Source organism: Periophthalmus magnuspinnatus, chromosome 1 (assembly GCF_009829125.3).
Source record: "Periophthalmus magnuspinnatus isolate fPerMag1 chromosome 1, fPerMag1.2.pri, whole genome shotgun sequence".
Lineage (NCBI taxonomy): Eukaryota > Metazoa > Chordata > Actinopteri > Gobiiformes > Gobiidae > Periophthalmus > Periophthalmus magnuspinnatus.
This window is the reverse complement of record NC_047126.1, coordinates 15,199,034-15,224,644: the sequence shown is the minus strand read 5'-3', so window position 1 is coordinate 15,224,644 and position 25,611 is coordinate 15,199,034. Positions and strand designations below refer to the sequence as shown.

At 37.8% G+C, this 25,611-nt stretch overlaps 1 protein-coding gene across 1 annotated transcript in view; it reads left to right on the top strand.

The window, feature by feature from the left end:
• The first annotated feature begins 11,588 nt into the window (after positions 1-11,588).
• LOC117375456 (FERM and PDZ domain-containing protein 1) overlaps positions 11,589-25,611 on the top strand; it is a 37,196-nt gene continuing 23,173 nt past the window's right edge. The window contains exons 1-4 of the mRNA XM_033971755.2: positions 11,589-11,645; positions 17,122-17,231; positions 23,762-23,884; positions 24,997-25,160. Coding sequence (XP_033827646.1) covers positions 23,766-23,884; positions 24,997-25,160 — 283 coding nt within the window. The 5' untranslated portion in view covers positions 11,589-11,645; positions 17,122-17,231; positions 23,762-23,765. The remainder of the gene's footprint in view (positions 11,646-17,121; positions 17,232-23,761; positions 23,885-24,996; positions 25,161-25,611) is intronic.

Genomic DNA, 25,611 nt, shown 5'->3' with positions numbered 1-25,611 from the left:
ACTTTGGACACATCATCAGAAGTACAGTCTGTTCCCAGCCTCTGTGTCTTGGGACTTTGCTATTAAACATAAGGGGATCGGGTTAAGTCATCAAAGTGGACCCTTGGTTCTATGGGACATCAAAGGCCAGAGTCCTTACCTGCACTACCTCCAAGTAACCCAAAACTACCTGGTAATAGACCCTCCCACTTCCCTTAAATACTGTACGTACCTTAGTCAGTGGGAACCAATATGGGAAAAAAAGCTCCAGTGATACAAAATGTCTGCGTCTTTTTAAAATTGCTCTGGTCCCAGACAACAAAAGCACATGTCGCTTTTATCTATTTAAAAACTGTCCAAACTGGAGTTCAAAAGCATAGTCTGACTTTTAGTAAAGTGTTAGTCACACTCTTGGTCACATTGTGCTTCCTCCTGCCCGCGGCGTATTGTCGCGGCTGTGTCCCCAGACCACAACTTAGGCAGCCTTTGTATCAGTTTCCTGTTGATCATCATGTCTGTACAGCACCCACTAAAGTCTAGTGATGAATTAATCAAATATGCATTTAACTATGATAATAATGATAATAATGGTAATAATGATAATAATGGTAATAATGATAACAATAATAATAACAACGACGACGACAACGACGACGAGGAGGAGGAGGAGGAGGAGGAGGAGAAGGAGAAGGAGAAGAGCATTAACTAACTAATAACTCAAATACACCTTGCACCTTACAAGGGCAAGTGCACAGCCATTTACTCTAAGGGTCAAACAGAAACGCACAAACAACAGTTACTTTCATATTAGCCGTACCTTGGAGTGTCTTTCATGGCCAGCTGACTGCAAAATGGCTGTGCCATGGCCTGCGCATATCCCCACGCACACTAATAAAAAAGACAAGGAAGTGAACCCCCCACAGTACTGTTCAACGTCAAGTAGGTTAACAACGTGCAGCCTGGACAAGGCAGCAGTGGCTTCTGGGTAGCTCTAACCGGGCACTTTCCATTACTCAAAATCCACTTTAACTCGGCTTAGAGATGCTCACCACTACACCGGACCTCCGGCTCCCAGGGCCCACGGCACTGCTCCTGCAAGGCACCAAGCACAGCCAAATTAACCACAGATTGAGAGCGTGGAAATACAAGAGGCCAGAGGCCGAGCAAAGTTTGTCCTGAGCTTTTATCTCCTGGATTTGGGCGCCCCCGGTCGGGAAGCAATAGAAATTACTACAACACACTAGTACCGCACTAGTAATGAAGTTCAGTTGATTTTTCTGTACATAAACATTAGCACTGTGGGTGTGGCTTGTCCATGTGCACAGCAGACACACATTCTCAGATGGAGAGAGAGGGTTTTCTCTGTCTCCTTCATTCCACGCTGTGTCTCACACAAACATCCCAGAATGCATTGCAAATGCATTCTGGTCCTCATACGGTCAGCATGTGTTGGCATGTTGCATCTATAGAAGGCTTTGTTTTCATCAGCACCACATCATCAGTCTGCAGCCCCAGTGAGAGGTCTGGTACTGACACAGGGGAGGGAAAAGGGTTTTGTCTAATGCCAACATTAGAATAACATTTTGGACTCTAAAATGAATACCTAGTTACAGCTTGACATTCTCAATACCAAAATATAATAGAAACTATTTTACTATAACATATAATAATCATAATTTTACAATTTAAACAGCCATTGAAACTTGTTAACTGAATTATATCTAAGGTTAGTCACTCTTTTTGTTCCATTTAAAGCTAACATCTGTAATTAGACTGGCCAACCGTGTTCTCACATAACACAGTAGCTGCTATGCACGTTACTGCTGGCTGATACTGTGCCATGGTCTAACAGAAGAAAAGACTCAGTGAGCCTGAGCAAAAGCCATCTACAGGAAGAAAAAACAACACCTTCTAGATAGTACTGTTAAATATTTCTAACAAAAATAATACAACATTCAACAGACTGCTTGTGTTTTTCAAATTAGAGAGAACAGCTCTAAATAAAAAGTGAGATCATACAGGCAACAAGAACTGCATAGTCAATAAAGTTTGTAAAGTTTTCTGGCTCCACAGACAAATCAAAAGCATATCCTCAATCATTTGTTCAGTTCATTAATTGTGCCTACACAGATTTACCTTTAAGAAACAGCTTCAACATTTGCCAATAACACACACATAACAGCAGGTCTATGAAGGCACATCAAACAAGACATTTTATCCAAATGAGATTCATTAGCACAGACTGTACCTGGTCAGAGCTCAGTCTGTTTAACATCAACAACAGTGTTTTAATGAGCACCTTTACCCCCCTGGCATTAGAGTTTGTGATTTAACATAAAAATGTTTATGTTTCTTCAGTTCGCACTTTGTTTTCGTTATTTAGTGCCAATTGGCTGCTAAAGAAAGTTATACTAACATTGATAAATATACATATCTCTCTCTGGTTTTTCAAGGTGTTTTCAACAAACAAACAAACAAACATATAAGATACCATGTACACTCCATGTACACTCCATGTACACACCATGTACACATCATGTACACACCATGTACACAGTTTAGTAGTGAACTAAAAGTGTGTGTTTAGTTCTTCGCAATAAAGTGGAAGAGCTCTTGGGTAGTAGCAGTTGAATGATAAGTTTGCAAATGGCACTGATCACATCAAGAAGAGAGTGAATGAGCTGGAAACAGAAAAGAAAATAACACACATTACTTAACCAGAAGTAACTGAATGAACCAAGAGTAACATGAAGTACCTATAACATTTTTCATAAAAGTGTTATGGGTAACATTTTCAACATGAGTTAAAGCAAAGTAAATACTAGGCTCCAGACTTCAGAAATGTTCTTTGATCCTCAGCTTTACTGAAACGATCCAGTGTAATATGATCAGTGCTCTGTTCAATGAGAGGTTAATGACACAGACAAGGACCTAATGACACACAGAAAGAGTGGACCATGCATCAAAGGAGAGGAACAATAGTGAACATGTTTAAAAGAACATATAATCAATTATCTACATTAATTAGTTAATGAATAATTAACTAAACACTGTTCTGAAGGTTCCATTCATGAGCAGCACCGGTCACAGATTAAGGCCAATTTAATCAAAAAGGTGCAAAAAATGCAAAAACTGAAATTTGTGAAACTGTGAGAGCTTCAGTCAGATCAACTATAGTCATTTTGATTAAAAACACACCAAAAGATTTTTTGAAAATTTAGGAAACTGGGAAGTGTGACTCCCCTTTGTCAAAAGTTGGGATGGAGCTGCTGTGGATCTTGTCAATGATGGCCAGTGTATTTCCTGTTAAAACCACACACCTAAGTTTGAGTGGGGCGGCTAAACCAATGAGGTGAAGTCATGAGTCTGACTTGGCAAAAGTTGACTGGGGGTTTTGGAGAATAAGGAGAGTTCTGTGAATTTCCACTCACATGTGGATTATGAACCATTAACCCAGTTTTACACACATCAAAATCTTCTGACATTTACAGATAAATATGGAAACATTACTGACAGTATTCAGAGCATCAACACTTTACATGGTCCCTCTTGTTTCTGTGGAGAAACTCATTAGCTGAGAATGCTTCACCAAACTGCAATGTCTTGTATTTGTATTGTGGTCATGGCAAGTTGATCTGAAGGTACTTTAGTCAAGTGGTTTCTTTCTTTTGTGAAAGAATTGTCAATCATTTCATTTCAGCTCTTTTTAAGTGTCCTTCTTACTGAACACAAGTCTATTAATCTGAATTTCACTGACAGCTCCAGGGTCCAGATGAAGTCGAAGGGATGCTGTGGTCAACACAGAGGCCTGTCGAGTCATAGAAGGCCTTATGTCCAAAACTACTTGGTTTGTTGAACATTTCCTGTTTAAAGTCCCGGCACCATGGCAACGGTGAAGTGGATGCTTCTCACTGTTTCATAGGTCAAAACAGGGACACTACATGTGAGATTTGGAGATTCTTACATCCTTATTAGTTATCATGACTTTTTTAAGTAGTACAGTTTTGTTTAAAAATATGAACTGTATTTTCTAGTTCAATTTAAAGATTTGAAATGACTTGAGGCTCAAAGAAGAGGACTTGGACTCAGCTTGGACTTGTGGGACACTGATGAGGGACTTCTCTGTTTTTGACTTGACTTCGAGTGGAGGCCAAAAATTAGCTAAATTTGTACATATTTTAGTATTTCTTTGATCATTTCTATGTGTGTGAAGAAGAAAATACTTATTTAATCCTACATGCATAATACAATGTTAGGGTTATATGATAACGGAATATAAAAACAAATAAAAGAAAAAGAAATGTGACCCTTAAAAATGCTATGTCAAATTATGTCGATCCAAGGCAAATCAACAAAAAAAATGTTGTGGCATAATGGTGCAGCATAGAACTTAATGGAGATGCTATTGCTTTGCCAAAATGTTTTCACAGTATTTCCCTTACAAGTCAGTTCTGTGGAGAGGAATCCCCATTCGCTCACCAAAATAATGCATGTTTTATACAGTATCTTTGAGCAACAAAAACATGTGTAATTGAATAAACGCAAGGTTGATAACACTGTGGAACATTTCAGGCAAAGCAATAACATCTCCATGGATACGCAGGCAGCTAACGCACCAGAAAAGTGACATAGTGCAGCTTTAAATAAGAGTTTAGCATTGACTTATGAGTTTCCAGTTTTTCCCCTGTTGTGTAGGATGTCCATGGAGCTGCACTCAGACAATACCAGGGCCCAGTGCCATCACCAGCTGCTTCCCCTCACAACACTCCACTGGACCCAACTTTGTATCTGCTTTTTTCTGAACATGAAAGAAACATGAAAGTTTTTTGTGTGTTTATTATGACTCCCAACACAAACTAAGGCCTGACCAAAATCCCTCTGAGAATCAAAGAGCTGTGGACTTTGAAGATGGACCCAAGTGTGGACTCAAACCCAAGGTCTGCTCTCTGGGCAGTGGGTTTATTACTCCTCATCGTGTTTGGGTGTTATTTTTTTATGTTGCACTTGGTCAGCATGGTATATACATGAAACAATAGGTAACAGATACAGTAGTTCCACCACAGCAACATTAATAAATCAATTAACAGTCCATAAATAAATTCCTGAGAGTTATTTCACTAGATAGCAAGAGGAGTGCAGCATTCCTTAAAGATAAACTGTGTAACTTTTCTGTTGGAGGGTGAGCTACCTGGTTGTCTGCCAGTTTACAGGTCACATCTGTGGAAAGACAAGCCCACAAAATATGAATAAAATAATATATATATTATAATAATAATAATAATTATTATTATTATTATTATTATTATTATTATTATTATTATTATTATTATTATTATTATTATTATTATTATTATTATTATTATTATTATTGTATAATATTAACACTTATAAGAAAACAAATGACAGATAAAAAAGTATCACCGTGCCAAGTATGTGACAAAACGCCCCCAGAAAAATTACGTAATGCTTGTCTAAAATGCATAGACTGATTTTCATGTGCCTCACTTTTTGGCAAACTGCCTTCACCATATCCAATGATCCAGTGGTCTGTGGAGAATGGCAAAGCCTCATGTCTCAGCTGATTGGGCAGAGAGATTAGGGGTTGCCAAGGGAACCCGTGCTGGAGCTGTGGGCACTGGGACTGAATAAAGACAAGTTCAAACCAGATCATCCATTTCTCCATCAGGGTGGAGAGGCTGGAGTGAAGATGACAGATAAAGATGCAAAGAGTCATGCTGTGATTCTGTTGCTAAAAATCAAATGGTGAGTTCATCATGGTGAGTTCATGTGGCAATATGCTATTTTGGTGATATTGTGATTTGTGTTTAAGCTCTAAGCTTAAAGCATAGTGAAATATGAGCTCTGAGAACAAACATATGACTCTGGTATCCACACTGGGCAAAAGCTTAAAATAATCATGTTTAAAAAAAAAGAAAAAAAGAAAATGGGATCCCATAGTTTTCAAGTCCACCCAAATGAAGCCAATCGAGGCTAGCAGCGGGAAATTTGGAGCCAAGAAAGTCAAGCGCCGTTCATCACACGGGCCTTAACACCTCGCACTCAGGACCTCTGCCAGACTTGTGGGTGCCCTAAGCCGAAATGGTGGTGTCCCCATGTCTCCGATCCCTCTCAAAAGCCTGAAAAATCAGGACATTTTGTACAAATTACCATTGATATTGTATATTTAAGGTACATCATTATTATATTATTTTGTCTATAAAAAATAAACCTCAAAATGCTGTGTTCCACCTCATGATGTCATGAAGAGGTAGTTTTCAAGCTGCTGTGCAAATATAGGCTACGTTATATCCTTGGAACAATTGATGCCCTACCACAGCGGCTCTATACAGCCTGTACATATGCACTGACCTCATTTAGTGTGAAAAATGCTCTTCAACCTTCTGTGCCACTGATACAGAACTTTTATGGGCAGCATAACAGACTAAATGTGTTTCTTTGCTTTTCTTGGCCTGAGGTTTGTCCATGAAGCTTTGTTGTTTTTTAAAGCTCAAATGAGCTTTATATGGTAGTTTCTCCATTTTGCTGTGACTGAGCAGACCTTAGATTTTTAAGTAATGACACTTCCACTTGCCCCACAACAATTAATATCCTGTTGTTTAATAACTGCTGAAGGTTTTTGTGCAACTGTTTACTTGATTTTGTGGTTTTAAATGTCAGGTGCAAACTAAATATTTAGCGGAGTTGTAGACTGTAGATATTTTTATACAGTTATACAATATTTTGTTTTGCCTAAACACCTTTTTAATAAAGAGAGACTAAAGTGCTCCTGTATCGACTTTGTTGAGTAACAGCATGGTAGATGAGTTTGTAATAAATGATATTTTGGGAAAAAATGTTCAAATTTACACTACATGTCAGCCACAAAATATCAGCAGACCTTAATGGTCATCGATTTCTCTGGAGTCTAAACAATCGGCATTGGCCATGTTAAAACCCACATCTGTTGGTCTCTAATTTGAAAATGTTGAAAATTATTTTTAACAATAATCAAATTATGATATTTTTGTAGTTCCTCAAAATGTACTCCATTGTGCCTGTGTGTAAATGTCTCGGTTAATGTTCATTGGACATTGAGTGTATGAACAATAAAAACATAAAAGAGTAGAAATACCGCTTCTCTTGTTTTTATTTATTTATTATTATTTTTGCAGTAATTCATTATTTTGTTATTATAAATTATATGCTAGATATTCAGATTTTTTCATGTTTTAATTGTCCACCTCTGACTATTACATCTACTCAACTCAATACTGACCAAGCTACTTTGAAGCCAAAGCTGAATTTGAGTTAAGTTTGTCTTTTTCCCTTCTGTCTCTCCTGGTTGGTGATGTTGAACTAGGAGCAGCTCTGCCATCTAGTGTCTGAGACTGAAAACATCCCCCACCAACAGCCTCCAACCAGTAACATGAAAAAATCCTCATGTTGTATCTATGGTTACACAAATAACTCTGAGCCAGTCATTTGAAGTTTATCCATACTTTGTTAATGAAGCTAATAAGGCTAATGAAAAGTGTGTTCTCTGTTCTTCTTTTCATGTCTGTTACAACAAGGAACAATATATTCGTTCCTCCTAAGGACACTATGGAGATCTCAATCCGCTTTGAAAGTCCTGTTTTTTATATCACACAAGAGGAGGCGACCAAGGACGAGAGAGAGACAGAGAGACAGAGACACATGGAGAGAAAGAGAGAGACAGAGAGAGGGAGAAGGAGGCTATACACGATTGTTTGGAGTCAGAAGCACATTTCAAAGGCTTTCCCAAAAAACACCCGGCGAAATCTGAGATGAAACCAGTTAATAAAGTGCCACACGGCAATAAATAATGCAACAAGAGGAAACAACATGAAAGATCGTTTTATCTCCATATACAGAGGGAGGAGAGGGAGGGAGCCACACATGGATGTACTGAGTTAGGCTTTGAGACAAGAGTTTGGTGGACTTTTATGTGGTCATACTTTTTACAAGGGTAAAGAAGTCAACAATCTGACCTTTGTAGATGACCCAGAAATCAAACCCAGGCCAGCACCCTCTTCTTGCCTTAAAGGTGAACTGCATATTCTGCTTGTGTTCATAGAGATATTCTTCATTTGCATGGAATATTTCAAACATTAAAAACATATAGGTCATTTTTACTGTAAGTGGGGTCACCTCTCCACAGATCTGACCTGTAACTTGGCCTTGTGGGACCATTTACTCCTTTCCATGAAGACAGATGGTATAATGACATACTATGTAACCTTCTATAGGCAGATCAGTAACATCTCATTGGAGACACGCAGATCTTAAACAAACTCAAGCTGGAAAGTTATGCAGTATATCTTTAAGATATCTTTAACACAAGAGATTAGTCTTTACTTAAAATAATGTGGAATATTGTAACAGAAAGAACCCAGCTCCACACGACCAATTATGAACTTTTATTTGTTTGCTGCCACAAAAAGGCCAAGACCAAAATCAAACCAAAAAGCTCCAAGGCCGTGGTGGACATAGCAATTTGAGGATCCGAGGTGAAATTGAATATGAGCGCACTCCCCATCGTAAATGCCATACTGTGTAATATTCTATTCTGTAGTAGTAGTAGTAGTAGTAGTAGTAGTAGTAGTAGTAGTAGTAGTAGTAGTAGTAGTAGTAATAGTAGTAGTAGTAGTAGTGGGAAATTTTGCATGCATTACTTTTTCACCAAGTGGGCATTCGGACACCACTTAATGTCTTAATAGGTCCCAGATAGAGCAAAAACATATCATTTTCTCAGAGAGGATAAATGACTGGAAACACCCAGCACAGTGGTGGTATTATCAGTATTGACAGAATAAAAGCAAAGCAAATGCTGAATGTGAGAGTTTGGTCAGAGAGAGAAGACAGAAGAAAGGTGGTTAACACTGCCATCTTGAGGAAGAGCAAGTAAAGTGGTATGTATAATTTATTCATATATTTAAAATAATTTTTGAAAGGCTTTGAGGTACAATATGGATAGTACCCAGTACTCATAGATAGACATACAACATTTCTTTAATTTAACTGTCATTATTATTGTATTTATAAAGGCCTATATGAACTTTCAATTGTTTTTCAAAGATAGATAGGCAATTAGTAACAGTCTGCATCAAAGTGATTGATTAGTGTAGCTGCTTAAAGCCCAAAGATGTTTAGACCTGGAGTTAGCAGCTGCCGTAAATGTTGATCATGCAGGATATGACTAAAAACATGTGTGTAACATAGAAAATGCAATCATTCATAATTATTGTTAAGTATTGGTGTGTGGCCGTGGGCTACTCTAAATTAAAACAGCTTATATATGGTTTAAAAAACTAAAACACACATAAATGTACTTTCTTTTTCAAATCTAAGTTCTGTAAATATATATTTTCTAATTTTAAAAACTTTGCTCCTCTGATGTATAATTCATGGCAGAGGGGCCTTGATGTTATATTCTGTTGCATGCATGAAGAAAACACTGGGAGACTTTCTTTGTGTGGTTGAATACTTAAAGAGTTGTTTTTGAAGTCTGGGTTTTCAGATCTGTGCCATTAATTATGATTTTATCTATGGTATATTTAAAATCAAGCACAGATGCTCCAGTTTAGAGTAAAGGGTAAAAAACAAGAAAAAAAAAAAAAAGGGTGACCACCTGACCATCTTTTAGTTGTACTGCACAGCCATTTAGGCCCCTGTCCCTGGTCTCACTTATTTAGATAATGTCCCACTTTTTCCACTGATGCCACATGCATTCTATAAGAAGTGAGATTTACATTATATATATATGTATATGTATGTGTGTGTGTGTGGGGGGGGGGGGGGGGGGGATAGATATAGATATATATAGATGTAGATATAGATATAGATATAGATAAAAATCTCATCCTCCGCAGGTTGTCTCATCCCTTTTGGACCTCTACCAGAGGCCTGGGAGCTTGAGGGTTCTGTGCAGTATCATTGCTGTTCCTAGTATTGCACTTTTCTGGACTGAGGTGTCTGATGAGTGCCACTGTGCTGTCCTTCAGACCCGCTTTCTCAAGCTATTGGTAGGATTTCTTGATATTAGCCACTTCAGTTATGTTCCGGTGGGACATCCTGTGCAGGGGCTTGTCCTACAATGATGGTACCTCCAGCACCCTCCAGTGTCTGAAACATTGGCTGAGCACGTCATCTGTTGGGGCTTTATCCTTGATATACTTACGGATTTTGGATGTTTCATCCTCGACTGTGGCTCTCACACTCAGTAGCTCGTGTAGTCTCAGGGTACTGGATTTGGGATAGAACCCCACCATGCATGGCTTTCGGGTCTTAACGTCTGTGGTCTGTATCTCCACCTTTGGCCAGCTTATGATTCCTGCTGGGTATCTGATTATTGGCAGAACGTAGCTGTTTATTGCCTGGGTCTTGTTCTTGCCATTGAGCTATCCTGTGCATATAGGTATATATAAAAACATCAACTTCTCACTCTCCGCGGGTGGTCTCATCCCCTCTTTTCCATGCTCGGGACCTCTACCAGAGGGGAGGGTTCTGCGCAGCATCTTTGCTGTTTCTAGTACTGCACTTTTTCTGGACTGAGATGTCTGATCTGATGTTATTCCTGGGATCTGCTCTCTCTCTCTCTCTCTCTCTCTCTCTCTCTCTCTCTCTCTCTCTCTCTCTCTCTCTCTCTCTCTCTCTCTCTCTCTCTCTCTATATATATATATATATATATATATATATATATATATATATATATATATATATATATAATACCCTAATATCTAAAAGGAAAAGTTAAATAAGTAAATAAACAAATGGAACAAAGAAACAAATAAATAAAAAATACTAAATTACTGGCCCAACCTTGTTTATTTCCAACCGTGTCATCTCCTCCTGCAGTTTAAGTTAAGCTGAACAAAACATACAAAATGATGTATTTAATGTTACTGCAGGTTTATACTGGTCTACATATATTTCGATATTTTCAAATGGAACTAGGCTGAAAAATGCAACGCAGCAAATCAAACTCACTTGGGATTTCAACCTTTTCCCATAATGCAGTGGAGGTTTGTGCTATGCCAGAAAATCACCACTAGAGGACGACAAAGAACAATCTAATTACACTGTACACTGTACCTTTACCTACTCATGCATGTCCCATTCCCTCCCTCTCCGTCCATTGAGACTTTTCAGGCTGACTTTATCCTGTCATCGCCTCTTGATAAAATAAAGTAATCCAACATGTCTGGACAAATAACGAGGACAGTGCAACGGGAGATAAGCGCAGGTGCAGGTGCGTAAACATGCACTCGAGGCATTTTTTTTTTCTCTATGGCTTGTTTGTTTTCTCCAGTGGACCGCGCCATTACTACTAAACTCCAGCAGGCTCAATGGATGTATGTGTATCCGAGAGAGAGAGATACGCAGACTGACAAGAAGGAGAGGATTACATTGGTTTAAGTCCTCGCTCCTGCGCGCTCACACCTGCTCCAAGACCTGTCTCGACTAAATAGCGAAACCGATTATACGCTACGGTATTTAAACCAGGTGAACCTACTACATGGACTAGAGACTTTTCACGTGTCTGTTTTGAAGAAGGTGCTGTAGAAGTTATTCCTTTAATCGGGCTGTTTGGGTGCTGGACGTCGCCCTGCGCTCGAGGGGGATTAGTAGAGTGGACCCGCTGTGAGGTAAGGACTTTGCACCCGGTGTACATGTTCAACTACAGAACGCTAAGCTGAATAACAAGCAGCCGTGCCAAAAATAGATTTTCACTCACTTTATCCAGCTTAATTGGCTCCTTGATATAAAATAACTCTTCCAGTATTCACCCGAAAAGATGCAGGTATTTTTGGATACATCTAAAAGCTAAACTTGTTATGGGACCAGGGCCAACACTGGACCACGGGAATGGGAAGAAGTAATGTATTTATATAAAATGGATCAAGTTATATTACGCAGTTACATAAAAAAACAATTCTGCAAGCTCGATGTAACTTAAGGGGACTCTGGTTTATGAGCGGTCTTAGGCTATATTCAATTAAATGCCTATATAGTCGCTCCAGGTACAGAATTGATTTAGTGAGGGGAAAAGTTGCCAAGTAAAAATATGTCTCCACTTTCCACGTGTTATATATGCCTTACTTTCCAAGAAATCATGTTAGTCCAAAAATGTGTAGGGCTGCAGCTGGATATGTGTAAGTTTTACCCATTCAAGTATAAGGCACTACAGGGGGCAGCTTGGTCTAAGGGGGATTTCAAGCTTAAACATGGTCTGAGACATGGGTTTTAAAGTCACCAAACTTGCATTGCACACCACACAAAGTGCAGTTGCTGATTGATGTTGCACATGATACTGTGATAGCCTAATACATTTCAACAAATAGGACTATAAAATGAAGAGCATGGACCTGTGTGACTGGCAGACATGTTAATCATTTACATTAGAGGCTATTAATGAATGAATGAATTAGATCTGATCCAACTTGTCCTTTCTCATGTTCCCAATTGTGGATATGTACAGAGGGTGTGTCAGGAATCAGGATGTGTATCTGGTGTAAAAAAAATCCCAAATGTTTTTTCTACTGTTAGTTATCAGTGTTATATGAACTTCTTTGAGTTGTGACACACTTTAATGTTGAAAAGATGCCGTGGCACAACATTCTCGAAAATATTTTCCTATTATAAAAGTATAAAAAGTGTTTCACTGTGTCTGGCACTAGGGATTTTACAGTAACTTTAGTGTCTTTTCAGGGTCAGAGGCTTGCACACTGCACTCCATAATGAAAAAACATATCAGATTAAATGATATGCGAATCAGTAAACTCAAATTAGACATTTTTTTTCCGAGGCACACATGGCAATACCTCAAAGCACACTAGTATCATCTAGAATACTGGTTGAAAAAGATCCCTGATTTATATGACAGTGCAAATAAACATCTGTCACAGTTACATGTCAGATTGTCTTTATTGCATGTGCAGTAGTATGAGTAATAGTAGTTAGTATGGATAGTAGTTTCATCCTTTCTCATACTGCAGAGATACACTGTTGGCCTCTCCATGCAAATACATTACTGCAACATGCCCCATTTTTTCTCTCATAAATATACAAACATTCATAAGTACACACAGTAGTACTAGATGCACTTTACTGTAAGAGATGCTCTGGAGGTTTTGCTGCATCACGCTGCTTCCTGTTTCTCTCATCATGTTAAAAAAGCCTAAGCTTATTCAAGACTGTGAACATGATACAGAGCCTACTATATTTTGTATTGTTATATTTGTGGATATAGATATGAAGACAGTACTCTCTGGCAGACTTTTAGACACAACATATCGGGTCGTCTCAGTTCCCCTACCTCAGGCGTCACTTGTTTATGAAGTTATTTTTAGGTTGCAGTTTTGATGTTTATTTCTGTCAAGTTTTTTCGTGCATCAGAAACTTTGTGCTCATGAATTTCAAAGCAACAACATCTTTGCACAATGAGGGCAAGGGAAGAAGGTAATGAGCTTCTACCAGTGCAGTATTTATGCTGTTTTTATTCTAGTTTGTGTTTTGTATTTTTGTGTGTAATTAAAACATAATACATTTTGATGAAATTATATTATCCAAACCAAAAAGGCTTTCATCAAATGTTAAAGACCAGGAAGAATACTTTATTTTGGATATTTAAGAATACTTTAGTTTGGATATTTAAATGTATTTAAATCACTGGGCATATTTTGCTTTTCTATACATTTACACTTGAAACATTTGGATCAAAACTGGGAGTAAACCTGGAACAAAACTTGGACTAAACCTGGACTAAACCAGGACTAAACCTGGACTAAACCAGGACTAGAATAGTACTAGAACAGGACCAAACCAGAACAATATCGTGACTAAACTGGGCTCAAACCAGGAGTTAACCAGGACCAAACCAAGTGTGTAAATGCAGCCTGCCAGTGTGATGAGAGTGTTTTGTATGATATAGATGCCAAGGAAAAAACAGGAGTCATTAGCTGAGATGGTTTGGATATGTAGAGGAGAAATACTGTTGATATATTAGGTATATTGAAGTTGGACCCGTGAACATTTATGAAAATTTTGAGAGAACCACATGCAGATACTATAAAAAATGACACAACGGCAATAAAAAAGACAAATATCTAAAGTTTTTAAATTAATCATCAATTATTCAGTAGTACTTCTACAACTATCTTGCTATGGTTCAAGCTATAGCTATTAGTTATGGACTGTGTATTTGTCTAGTCTATAGCACTGTTAAATTAGTTATGTTAAAATAGGTTTGAAACAGCAAATATGTGTAGTCTCAAATAAAACTTGATCTTTATGACATAGTAGATCATGACCTGCCACAGTAAAGCAGGTTGTATTTGAAACATTCATAGCTTTACCAAAACCACATGACCACATCACTTGACCCCCACATTAGCCACTGCAGGACAGTAGCCTTTACCTCTTCATCGGCTATTTTCATATTTGCCATAAAGACAGATTTAGTTTATTGATAGAGAGGCGCTCAAACCTAAATGCATTTTCTGACTGGAGGCCAACTTCACTTCACTGTTGGATTTTCCAGAAGAACCCTGCTCAGTAGAGGAATGCAGCATAGCACATTGAAACTATTACTACTACTACAGTACTACTACTACAACACTACTACTACTACTACTACTACTACTACTCTACTGTACAAGCAATGTGTAGAGGGCTGTGTGATTATAATGGTTATCTTGACAGGTCTAGGTTGTATCAGATACTAATCGATTGTATTGAAACTAGATAAACACACATTCAGATATCAATGCTGATCAAAAACACATACTGAATAGGACAAAACTGATATTTTTTTTAATGGATCTTCTGAGGATCAGGATCAATATAATCAACTATTATGGAACCGCATGGTGTGAAAAATAAACTATGATTATTTTAGTATTTAAAAAATTACGTTGTCTAAAAAGATTGTGTTTTTACTATTATTGTTGTAAAATCAGTATCAGTATTGAGTATCGTATCGAGTATCAAGTTTGATTTTTTCTCATCATTTATAATTGTAGTACTATGCCAGCAGTAAAAAGGAAATAAATCTGAAAACCATCAATCAATACAAGGAAAAACAATGGGAGTATCTTTATTGCCGTATCACTCAGCCCTATACTACTTTCTACCTTCACCTCTCCTTTGTACTCACCTGGTCTAAATCTCCCTCCTGGTATCACTCTCTTTGTCTTTCTCATCTTTCATCTCTCTGCAAGCTCATGTTTTCCCTCGTCTTCTTCTTCCTCTTGTCGACGTGGCTTCCCCAGGCAGCAGAGTGACAGTGCTACATTATGGAGATACATTATTAATGCTCACAGCACTTTACCTACTTCTCCATAGAAGACAAGACAATAGAAGAGAATAGGCCATGTTCACTTGTAGTCATTAATATAAGCAGAATATAGATACTAGAGTATGGGGATTGACAGCACTTTCTCAGACAGGGACCATTAACCAGTGCTCTAGTGACGTGTTTATTTTGTAAGAGGCACCAAGAGGAAGGGAACATTTATAAATGCTGAACCTGACCATGTATCTTAATGAGAAAGTCCCATCAAAAATTTATGTAAATAAAAACTGAAAAGTAACTATGAGCATCTGGAAAAGTGCAGCATTAGACTAATAGACAAGTGGCATGGTGGCTAACACTCACCTCACAGTAAGAAAGGTGGGTTTCCTCCTGGCATTTTCCCCCATCAGCCCAAAACATAAGCCAATTAATGTCCTAGGAAAAGTGGAGAAAATAAATAAATAAAACAAAAAATTGAAATAAAAAATATATGGCGAGTCCCTGTTACAAAATAATGTGTAAGAACTACAGGTACAACATTTGTGAACCTGTTGTGCTTCTGTTTAATATTGTGTGGGGCCAATTCTGCACATTCAAATAGAACCGCATCTCCTCCATATAAGATTTCATGTGAAATCGCAGGAACCAACAAAATAATGGGAGATAATATAATATGAGACGTTTTAGAGCATCTCATCTCTTCTGTGGAAAAATCTTAATGACCCAGGACAACAAGGCATTCAAAGAAGTAGCTGGGCCAAATGTATGTGTTTCAGTATTTATTATTGAAACAGGAAATCCTCTGAGGTGAGAAGGTGTGTGTCAGGAAAGAGGAGCACTGTCACAGCATCTCTTTTCGCGGGCTTTAGGAGCCTCCTGAATAATGAATGGTGTTTTGAGAAGAGCCGTGGTAAGTGGCAGTCTGCAGAACCAGAACCACACCACAGCAGGTCTCTTCCATCTTCTTGATCAGTGTACTTGTTTTTACTTTTGTCATGTTTGTCAATTTCTCAGTCAATTACTGCAAGATTAGGCACAATCAAATGAAAATTACAATACATTGGTACTGTACAGTTCCTTGAACTCCTGCCTTAACGTGGTGGACAAGTTTGAGCATCTGAATGATGGGAGCTATGTTGTTGGGGGCTTCATGTCCCTGGTAGGGTCACTCATGGTTCTGGGGGATGGGTCAGACCAAGAGCGGCTCAGAAGCCTTTCATGATGAGGACAATATCAAGGCCACTTATGTCTCCCGGACCGGCGTTACTGGAACCCCACCCTGGAGCCAGCCCTGGGGTGGGTGCTCGACAGCACAGCAGCTGTCGAGCACCTGGTGGCCCGGCCTTTTCCCACAGGGTCCAGTTGGGCACAGCCCGAAGGAGTGACATGTTGCGGTCCTGTGGACCCACCACCTGTGGGAGGATCCTTGAGGGGCCAGTGCAGAGAGATCTAGACAGCAGTCAAAGGCGGGTACCTCTTTGACCGGATCTCCGGACATGGAGACTGGCTCTGGGGAAGAAAATGTCTTCTCGCTGGTGAAGGAAGGAGCCTGAGCGAGTGCAGGAGGTTGAGCGTTACCAACTAGTGGATGGATGGATATATACTAAGATGAATTCTGAGGATATTTGTAAATCAATGTAACCAATCAGTCTGAAAACTTTGGGGTTGGTTGGGATGGTTGGGATGCACAAGATATTGGTGGTAGCAGGAAAGGTTTTGTTATTTAAAATCTTATATTCTGCTTCTCTCATTAATGCTCCTGGATGTTTACAATGGGAACTTTAAACCAAATCATTATAAATAACACATTACCAATTGTTTCTTTTCAGATGAAGATTGTCCCCTTTGTTTGTCTTCAGCGTGATGATGGATGGAGGGAGAGTAGAGCGGGGCAGTAACCTGGTCTTCATGGAGCCCTGACACTTGGGGCCTAAGGCGGGTGAGTCTCAGTCTTTGTAACACAGAAGGAGGAAGTTCAGAGCTTCATCATCTGCATCGGACACTATTTTGGTTCATGTCTGCAAGAAATGGATGGCAAATGTTGAAATCTTTGCCATTGTTTACGATACATTTTTTAATACAATCCATACTTTAAACATTGTTTGATTTCATTGTATTTTGTATCCATAGGTTTCAGATTGATTGGTGAAAAAATGCATAGCAATTAACAATTCAAAACAAAATATTATATCTTTTAAACACTGAAATGTGCTAAAAAAAAAATTGCGCCTATAAACAGGAAACAGAAACTTATTAATATTCTATATATAAATGAAAATGTAGTCACAATTATTAATGTACTTTGGATTACTAGCTTTTCTGACTCAATTTCATAACAAGGCAAATGAAATGCTTTGAAAATGTGTACTTTTCCAACCTCTACTCTACAGAGGCCATAAGGAGTAATTGAAAGTGTTGCTTCTCTTAACTAAGCCACAGACAGACATACTGTGTGTCTGATGCTCTTGACAGAGACGAGAGGTGAGACCTAATCTGGCTCAGGGTGTGACGCACTGCCCCCACCCCCCACCCCTCACCTCCTTCAGACACTCACATAATCCCGTTTACCTGAGTCTGTGTTCCCAGGTATATTCACACACAGACTTACAAGAAATGAATGGTTTCACATAATTACAAAATAAAAATATTTTATCTATTCAGATTTGGTACAATAATCAAGGCACAATTGCACAAATATAGTGATTTGCTAAGGCCAGATGAAGAAAGTTGCATTTTGCATATACAGTGGTCCCTACAAAGAAAACTATATTTTGAGCCAAGTTAGTAATGTGGAGTAATTCTAAATGCACAGTGACATTTGACCATTGAAGAGGGTGTAGAGTTTTGCTGAGAGGACAGATATGCTGAAAGGTCAACCATATCCACACATTTAGGCTACTTGTTCCAGAGTCTTAACCTTGCATAAAGTAGCACCAGAAGATTTACCCTGTCAGGCCATAGACGTAAAAAGCAAAACACAACAAGCGACAGCAACACACAATGAAGGACAAACATACAGTATTTGAATGATCATCATAAGTGAACAAGTTTTACCAACTATGACATGGTTTGGCAGTTTGGTAAATAGTAACAAGAGATGTGATAAAATGATGAAGCTTTTGTGGTGTGAAAATGTGGAATGCTCTGGATTTACAACAAAAGCAATGCCAAAATATTCATACATTTAGGTTTTTATAAAAAGACATGGTGTGGTCTAAAAAATGTATTGTCATATCTCTGTGTCAGTGTTAGTTGTACTTTATGCTTGTTGTTTCCTTACCACTGTCGGTATGTGCTATCCTTTGCCATTGCTGGTATTCTTGTTTTTACCATTGTTGTTATGTTTTTGTTTTTGTTGCAACCCAAAAATGCCTAATGGTCACTGATAGTAACACTGTACATCTAATTGATTGTCAGTGACCATTTGATGCAGTTATTGCCATGAATAGAATTCATTTATATATTTTTTGTTCAACTGAAACAGTAAAATTTTTTGTTGTCATTATCCCTCAACTCTAGGACAGATCTCATTAACAATTGTTTCAAATAATCATGATTTAATTTGTTAACGTAACTGAGTAGCCTTAACTTAAATAAAACATCAGATTGTTGTAAGCTTGCCATCACGGACATCTGCAGCTCCGGTGACTCAATAAACAGATTGAGCTTATGATGCAGCGATCCATAAGCACATAAAACCTGTCTCATTATCTTCAATTACACACATACTCCATATTATTTATAGATAACACAATACAAGCCAATAATTTGTATGCAGAGTGTAAGAAATGACATAAATATACCGTAATAGACTTATTGTAGCTGTAGACAGTACAATACAATGGGAAAGAGACAGAAATGAATGAATGTAGCCCTCAGGAAGCCAGTGTGGGGGATCTATACAGCTGACTAAGCACACAGCCAATGCTTCATTTATTTTGAGTCCAGCTCCAGCCACTGCATTAAAATGTATACTAGAGTTATATGCAGTAGTTATAAGTTATGGTATTGGCTTGCAGTCCCTTGTTGACTTTTTCATTAGATGTATGGGGTCCAGCGGTGGGGTATTGTTAATAGCCATCAGGTCACTTTTAAAGGGATACTTGGATAATATTTCAGTTCTTTATCAGCACCTTTAGCCTTTCCTTTTAGTTTGCGGTCACTACTTTTAGGATATATTGGCCATCTATTTTGAGTGAGACTAAGACAATACAACATAGATAGATCAGTGATTTTGGATGGAGAGGGAGTATCGAATGGCTTCTTCTTTTGGCTGCTTCCAGTCCCTTATGCAGTGACAAGCCAATCAATCATATGGTCATTTGGCACTGCTCCTTATGCACCAAGCAATAGGCTGTAGATGGAATAGGTAGTCATACCCGGGAACAAAACACTAGCTAAGATTAGATTTGGCCCCAGAATGGACTAGGGTCTACTAAAATTTCAAACTTGATTCCTATTATAAGGAAAAAGCTCAATACTCAATGTGATCTGATTTTGACTTCACAATGATAATAAAGAAGCAATGTTCAGCGTGTCCTTTTCAGTGCAACATAATAGTATGTAATAGTATCTTTAACATTACTATGTCGTAGTTTTTTAATATTACTATGTAGTTCTTCTTTAATAGTATTATTTGGCCTTGGGCTATTCTAAATCTATTCAGTTAAAAACTATTAAGTCCTTTGTGGGTTTACCTCTATGGTTCAAATTAGTAAATAGTCCTCATACTAGTTTTAGTATTTAGTATCTGCATATAAATTTTACGACTCTAGGGGCCCTGTTGTAAATGTTTTTAGTGACTTGGAACAACGGAGTACCTACGGTAAACTCCACACAGAAAACCACCATGCCATCCTGCCACCCGAAGTCCCAAAGCTTAGATTAATGTTAAGAATAAATGTACCAATCAAACGAGATTATCAATGAGTGCATGAATCAACAACACTTCTTAACACTTGTTAATATGTATGTGCGTATAGGGGTAAGTGCATGTACTCATTTATGTTCTGAAGCACAATTAATATTAAATTAATCATTAATGTGATTGTTTACCAGTCTTTTTTACAAATAAATAGCCATGTCAACAATATTTTGAAGTCAGACATGTTTTTCTTTCAACAAACAGAAGATTAGCAGTATAGCAGTACATAATTTAATCCAAAAACATTGAAATGGTCAGTAGCTATACTCCTGTTAAAAGCTTTAGGTAAACCAATGGCTTAGGCAGCCATAAGTGAAAGAGGAAGATGCGTGTGCAGAGAAATATGAACTTGTGATTAGTTCAACAGCAAAGTCTAACATTCCCAGCTCTGTCTAAAGTTACATGTTTCAAAAAAAAAATCTGCAGACCTCTCCTGCGCGCACTCCTATCTCAAATGCTGTGGCGGCAAAAGAGCAAATGCAGAATGGCTTTTGTTTTTAGCTACGAGTCTGCGATTACGCCACCCTCTGCACTGTGGTCTATCAGAGGTGCTTATATGAAGGAGAGGCTCTTAAAGATTAGACGGGATTATCGCTGTGTCACACTCCCAATCCAACTGTGAGATATGAAATCCCACACAAGTAGTTGACTATAGCAAGTACGCTGAAAAAGTAATATCTAAACGAGTTCAAATGACTTAAATTCAGGATCTCCAGGATTTCAAAGTACATTTTTTTGTGTAAAGGATTACTTTCCTCAGTGACAAATTTATCTTCTTTTTCTAACATAAATGATTTTTGAAACCAGTAAAAACGTCTGCTTCCTGTTTAAGGGTGACATTTTTAGGACTTTTCGCAGTTCAGTAGATAGAACATTTTGTTTTGAATTGCAGTGGTGACGGTGCTAATTTTTATCTCGCTGAAGGACATGGATGAACCTTATTCTTTCTATAAAATTTGGTATATCGATATATTTTCCCCTATAGCTAATGGTCTATTCAATTTAAACTATTATCATGCATTTACTACCAGTATATTCTATTGATTATCTCCATGGAGACATGTAGGAGGCAAACCCTCCGGCAAAAAGTTGCATAGTGCACCCTTAAAGTGACTAATAATGTTATCTCCATTAAGTATAGCTTTCAATGTGTGGTTAAAGCTTTCACTAGCTCATGATCTTTCTCCTTTGGTGTTTTCTTAAGACGTGCTGGGGTTGGCATTGCTTTTAAATCTTGACCTCTACATTAATGTACTGTACAGTGTGTGCTCTGTGTCTGTGAAACCTGAGATACAGAGGAGATAGAGGAAGATAGGAGGAATCAAACCTAGAGAAAGAAACGAGGAAGAGCAGACAGATGGATAATGTGCTTATGACCGGAGACCACCCCAGAGACCAAGCCCTCTGCTCCACTCTGTCACTCAATGCATCCTTCACCGGGGACACATCGCACTTATGCCTCTCAGATTACCACAGCACAATCACTGTTTTCATATTAGTTTAGTTACAACACTTAAACCTGCACCGATGGGAATTGAATCCACTCAAAAGTATCAGTACGTATGCAAAACAGTTTGTGTGTGACTCAATGTAGTAACAAGTGTAATATTTTGCCTGTGACATAATGGAGTTATATTTGCATCTGTCTGTGACTTTAGGTAGTTGTATGTTTTAATTTACAACAAAGAGAGCCCTTAAATTAACAATATAAAATACACATGAAGTGTTCAAAATGTACACACAAAAATCATTTTACACACACAAAACTGGTTTCACACTTACAGATTGGTAGTTACACGTGCATAAATCATTCACTCACAAACCCATTGTGGTTCAATAATTGCTATGGGCTGTGTAATGTTGTCATTGGGCAATAATACATACATAATACATTTTGAAGCATGATATATTGCTTAGAGATAAACTAATATGGGTTTTTTCATGGTTGATGCTGATACCGATTGTTTAGAGTCCAGAGCGACCGATGGCCAATAAGCTCTGCTGATATTTTTGGGCCAATTTTGATCATTTTCCCCAAAAATATATTATTTGAAATGACAGTTACTATTAATTGTGCCTATATGTTTTACTGCTCTGCATAATTAAATTATAATAAGGAAAAATAGAATATAAATATTTTTTTGACATCCACAGCCCTGTTTTTATTACTAACTCATAATGGATCAGTGTAATCTCATTTTGTGAATGTTTTCATCACACTAATGTGTTAAAATAAGGCTTTATGCAGCAATTTGTGAGCCCAAACCAAATATCAGCCTAGGTGAACCAATATATATCAGTGAACAAATATATCAATGTATCTCTAATATTACTACATAGATACAGTGCGATAAATGATAATATTGAAATAATTTTATGCCTCTGACACAAAGCAGGATAATCCCAGTAAACAAATTTTTTATTTTACAGTATCATTAAATGACATGAGGTGCAACAAATAAATAGCATAATGAAGCAATAATTAGCCATAGAAGTTACGTTTTCCACCCTCTGTAACTAATTTTTGTCTTTGTATTACCACAAAAATTACTATTACTATTACTACTCTCACTATTACTACTCTCACTAAAGAAAGTTAACACACAATAAATATTGAACTCCAAAATATATTATTCCAGCTATAATTAATTGAACGATAAGTCGATATTGTGACATGCCTATTTTTTAACAAATGTAATTAAACATGTAAAAAAAACATGTAAAATGTGCCTAGTGTATTCTATAAATAGTAAATACTAAATACCAAGTCCTTATTATTCCTGTGTCAGTAGTTGGGGCATTGCTCATGTTGTTTCCTGTAATAATGCATGGTGCTAAAGCTAATGGAGCTAATGCTGTGTGTGGGAGATCCCTTCCTGCAGCTGCTCTTTGGGACAGAGCTGACATCATTCTCTCTCACATTACAACAGGCCCTATACAAACACATTTGTCCTTCTTATTATTATGGCCATTCAACACATCTCTGGGGTGAATGACTGAACTCTCATCTCTCATTCGTTCATTCATTCAATTGTGCATGCTGTTGACATGGAGCAGGCAAAACTTGTACAAATTGTACTGTGTCTGTTGATTACAATGATGATGCTATTATTTCAGATGTGGGGAAATGTCTATATTTCACGATAGTTGTTTTTGAAAATCTACAGTTATCAACCATTATTTTTCTAAGTAATTATCATAATGATATTTATAGGTATTTTATATTTTTATTGTATAGGAGTTAGAATTTATACCCTTTTTTTAGGCGCAGGCCACATCTGCACAAACTAAGAACATACAAAATCCAAACAGTCTTGATAATTATGAAGTATTGATATTGATGTTTGATCAACTCAGACCATTGGCTCATCACTTTGGCTAAGAGCCTATTAGCAGCAATGTGGCCACAAATGACATCATGTTTCTCTCCAGCTCATATTGGATAACCCCCAAGCCCCACTGTCTTTGTGATCACTTCAATACACATTTGCTGTATTCACATATTTATTATTATTTGTGTGCTTGTGTTGTATTTGTGGGTACAGGTAAATGGAAGCACAGGACAGGAGCAGGTCCCCGTCTCGTCGCACCAGTCGAGTGGAGCAGGTGGTGGGACGATGGCTCAGACGCTCCAGAGACCTTGGGAGCAGGTCACACTCTGCGGGCAGGTAACACAAGTGCTTTATTTTACGGAACATTTTTGAGAAAAGAAAGACTGTTGACATTGTTGTAGGAGTTGCATAGAGGATGTTGTGGTCATAAATAACTATGTAATTAGGGGGATATTTTTTGGAGCCAGGTTACAATTTAAATGTTATTATGAGTTGGTTTATGTTTTCATGTTGTGCTTATAATTAACTACACAGGCGATATTCCAAAAAAGTATTACCACAACTTTCTTTCTTTTAGAATGCCTTGAAGTAAGTCATCTGCTTGAGAGTTAATACTTCACTATGATTGGTTATTTCCACCTGTCAGTCTTAGTGTGGTTGACCAATAGGAAGAGTGGGTGGGGAAAACTGTCTGTGTTTGAACATAGTGCAAAAAAGAGACTCTCAGAGACATCACAATCTGACAATATCACCAAAACAGCATTTCATCATGGAACCCAGCCCCATATGAAATGTAGTTTTTGACTTCTGATTTCCGACTTGTCCTGTCACCTATACCTCAAATTCTGGATTGGATCCATGATAGTGCTTTATTTTATATGTTATATCCTGTTTTTGTATTTGATGAAATTCATTTCAACAATTCAATCATTTTGATTGTCTGACAAAAAAATAAATAAATATCATGGCTTTTAAAAAAAATAAAATAAAATCACTTAACCTAAGTGAATGGGTTTAACCAACTCATTATAGGCCAAAGATAACAATGATTCGCTTTTTATCTACAGTTAGTATATAGATCAAATGGTGAGTTAATTTCAACATGAAATCAGTGGCTGTGAAGGATTGTACAATGAAGGTCAGTAAAGGTCATTTAAATTCACACTGAGGCTTGCACTTTGTTTCATTCTGCTCTCAATGTTTTCAGTTATTTACACATTACCCATTGCACTTTCTATTTTAGACACTTAGACATTTTAGTTTAGTTTATCAGTTAGTTAATTTTAGTTCAGTCCTTCCTCAAATGTCAATGCTCCTGGAGTAGTTCATGTGCACTGTGAACAGAATCATATTTTTTATAAATAAATAGCAAATCTAATCCCTTCTGAAAAATTGCAGCCCTAGTGTGAACAGACCCATACTTCTTGTCACCTATATATTTTTTACAGAGACAGGAGTACATCAGAGGAGAAGCCGTCCCAGTCCAGTGTACCAGAACAGAGAAGTTATGGTTTTCGCTTTAGCATCCAGATTCAGAGAGACCCAGGCTTCTGCTCACATGGCCTCACCCTCTCTTCCAACACCCCCATCGTGGTGCAAGACATCACCCCTGGTATGTCTACATATGAGATGTCTAAAATGAAAACAAATAGACACCATCACCAACAATGTACCACCCATAGAGTCTTATAAAACATCCTTATGCTTTTAAGCCTGCATTATCCAGTTACAGTGTGCGTATAGCAGCATATCTGAAAGTGGGCAGTTCCTGAGTAGCAGGTATAAAGTACCCTGGAGTATTGTTTCAAAGCTGACACGGCAGTTTCAGAGAAGTTTTTTTTTTTTTTTTTTCTTTTTCGGAGCTCCTCTCTACGGGTAAGTTGTTTTCTGTGCCAAGGTGATGCAGTGTTTTGGTCTGCTTAGCTGTTACTTCTGATCAAGACATACACAGCTTCATGCAGTTTAAGGCAGTTCTTGTAGTGGAATATAGGTGGACAATACATCATAATTTGTAGCATCGAAGCTTAGAGCGTCTGGACTGCAACTATGTGTGAAGGTGGCAT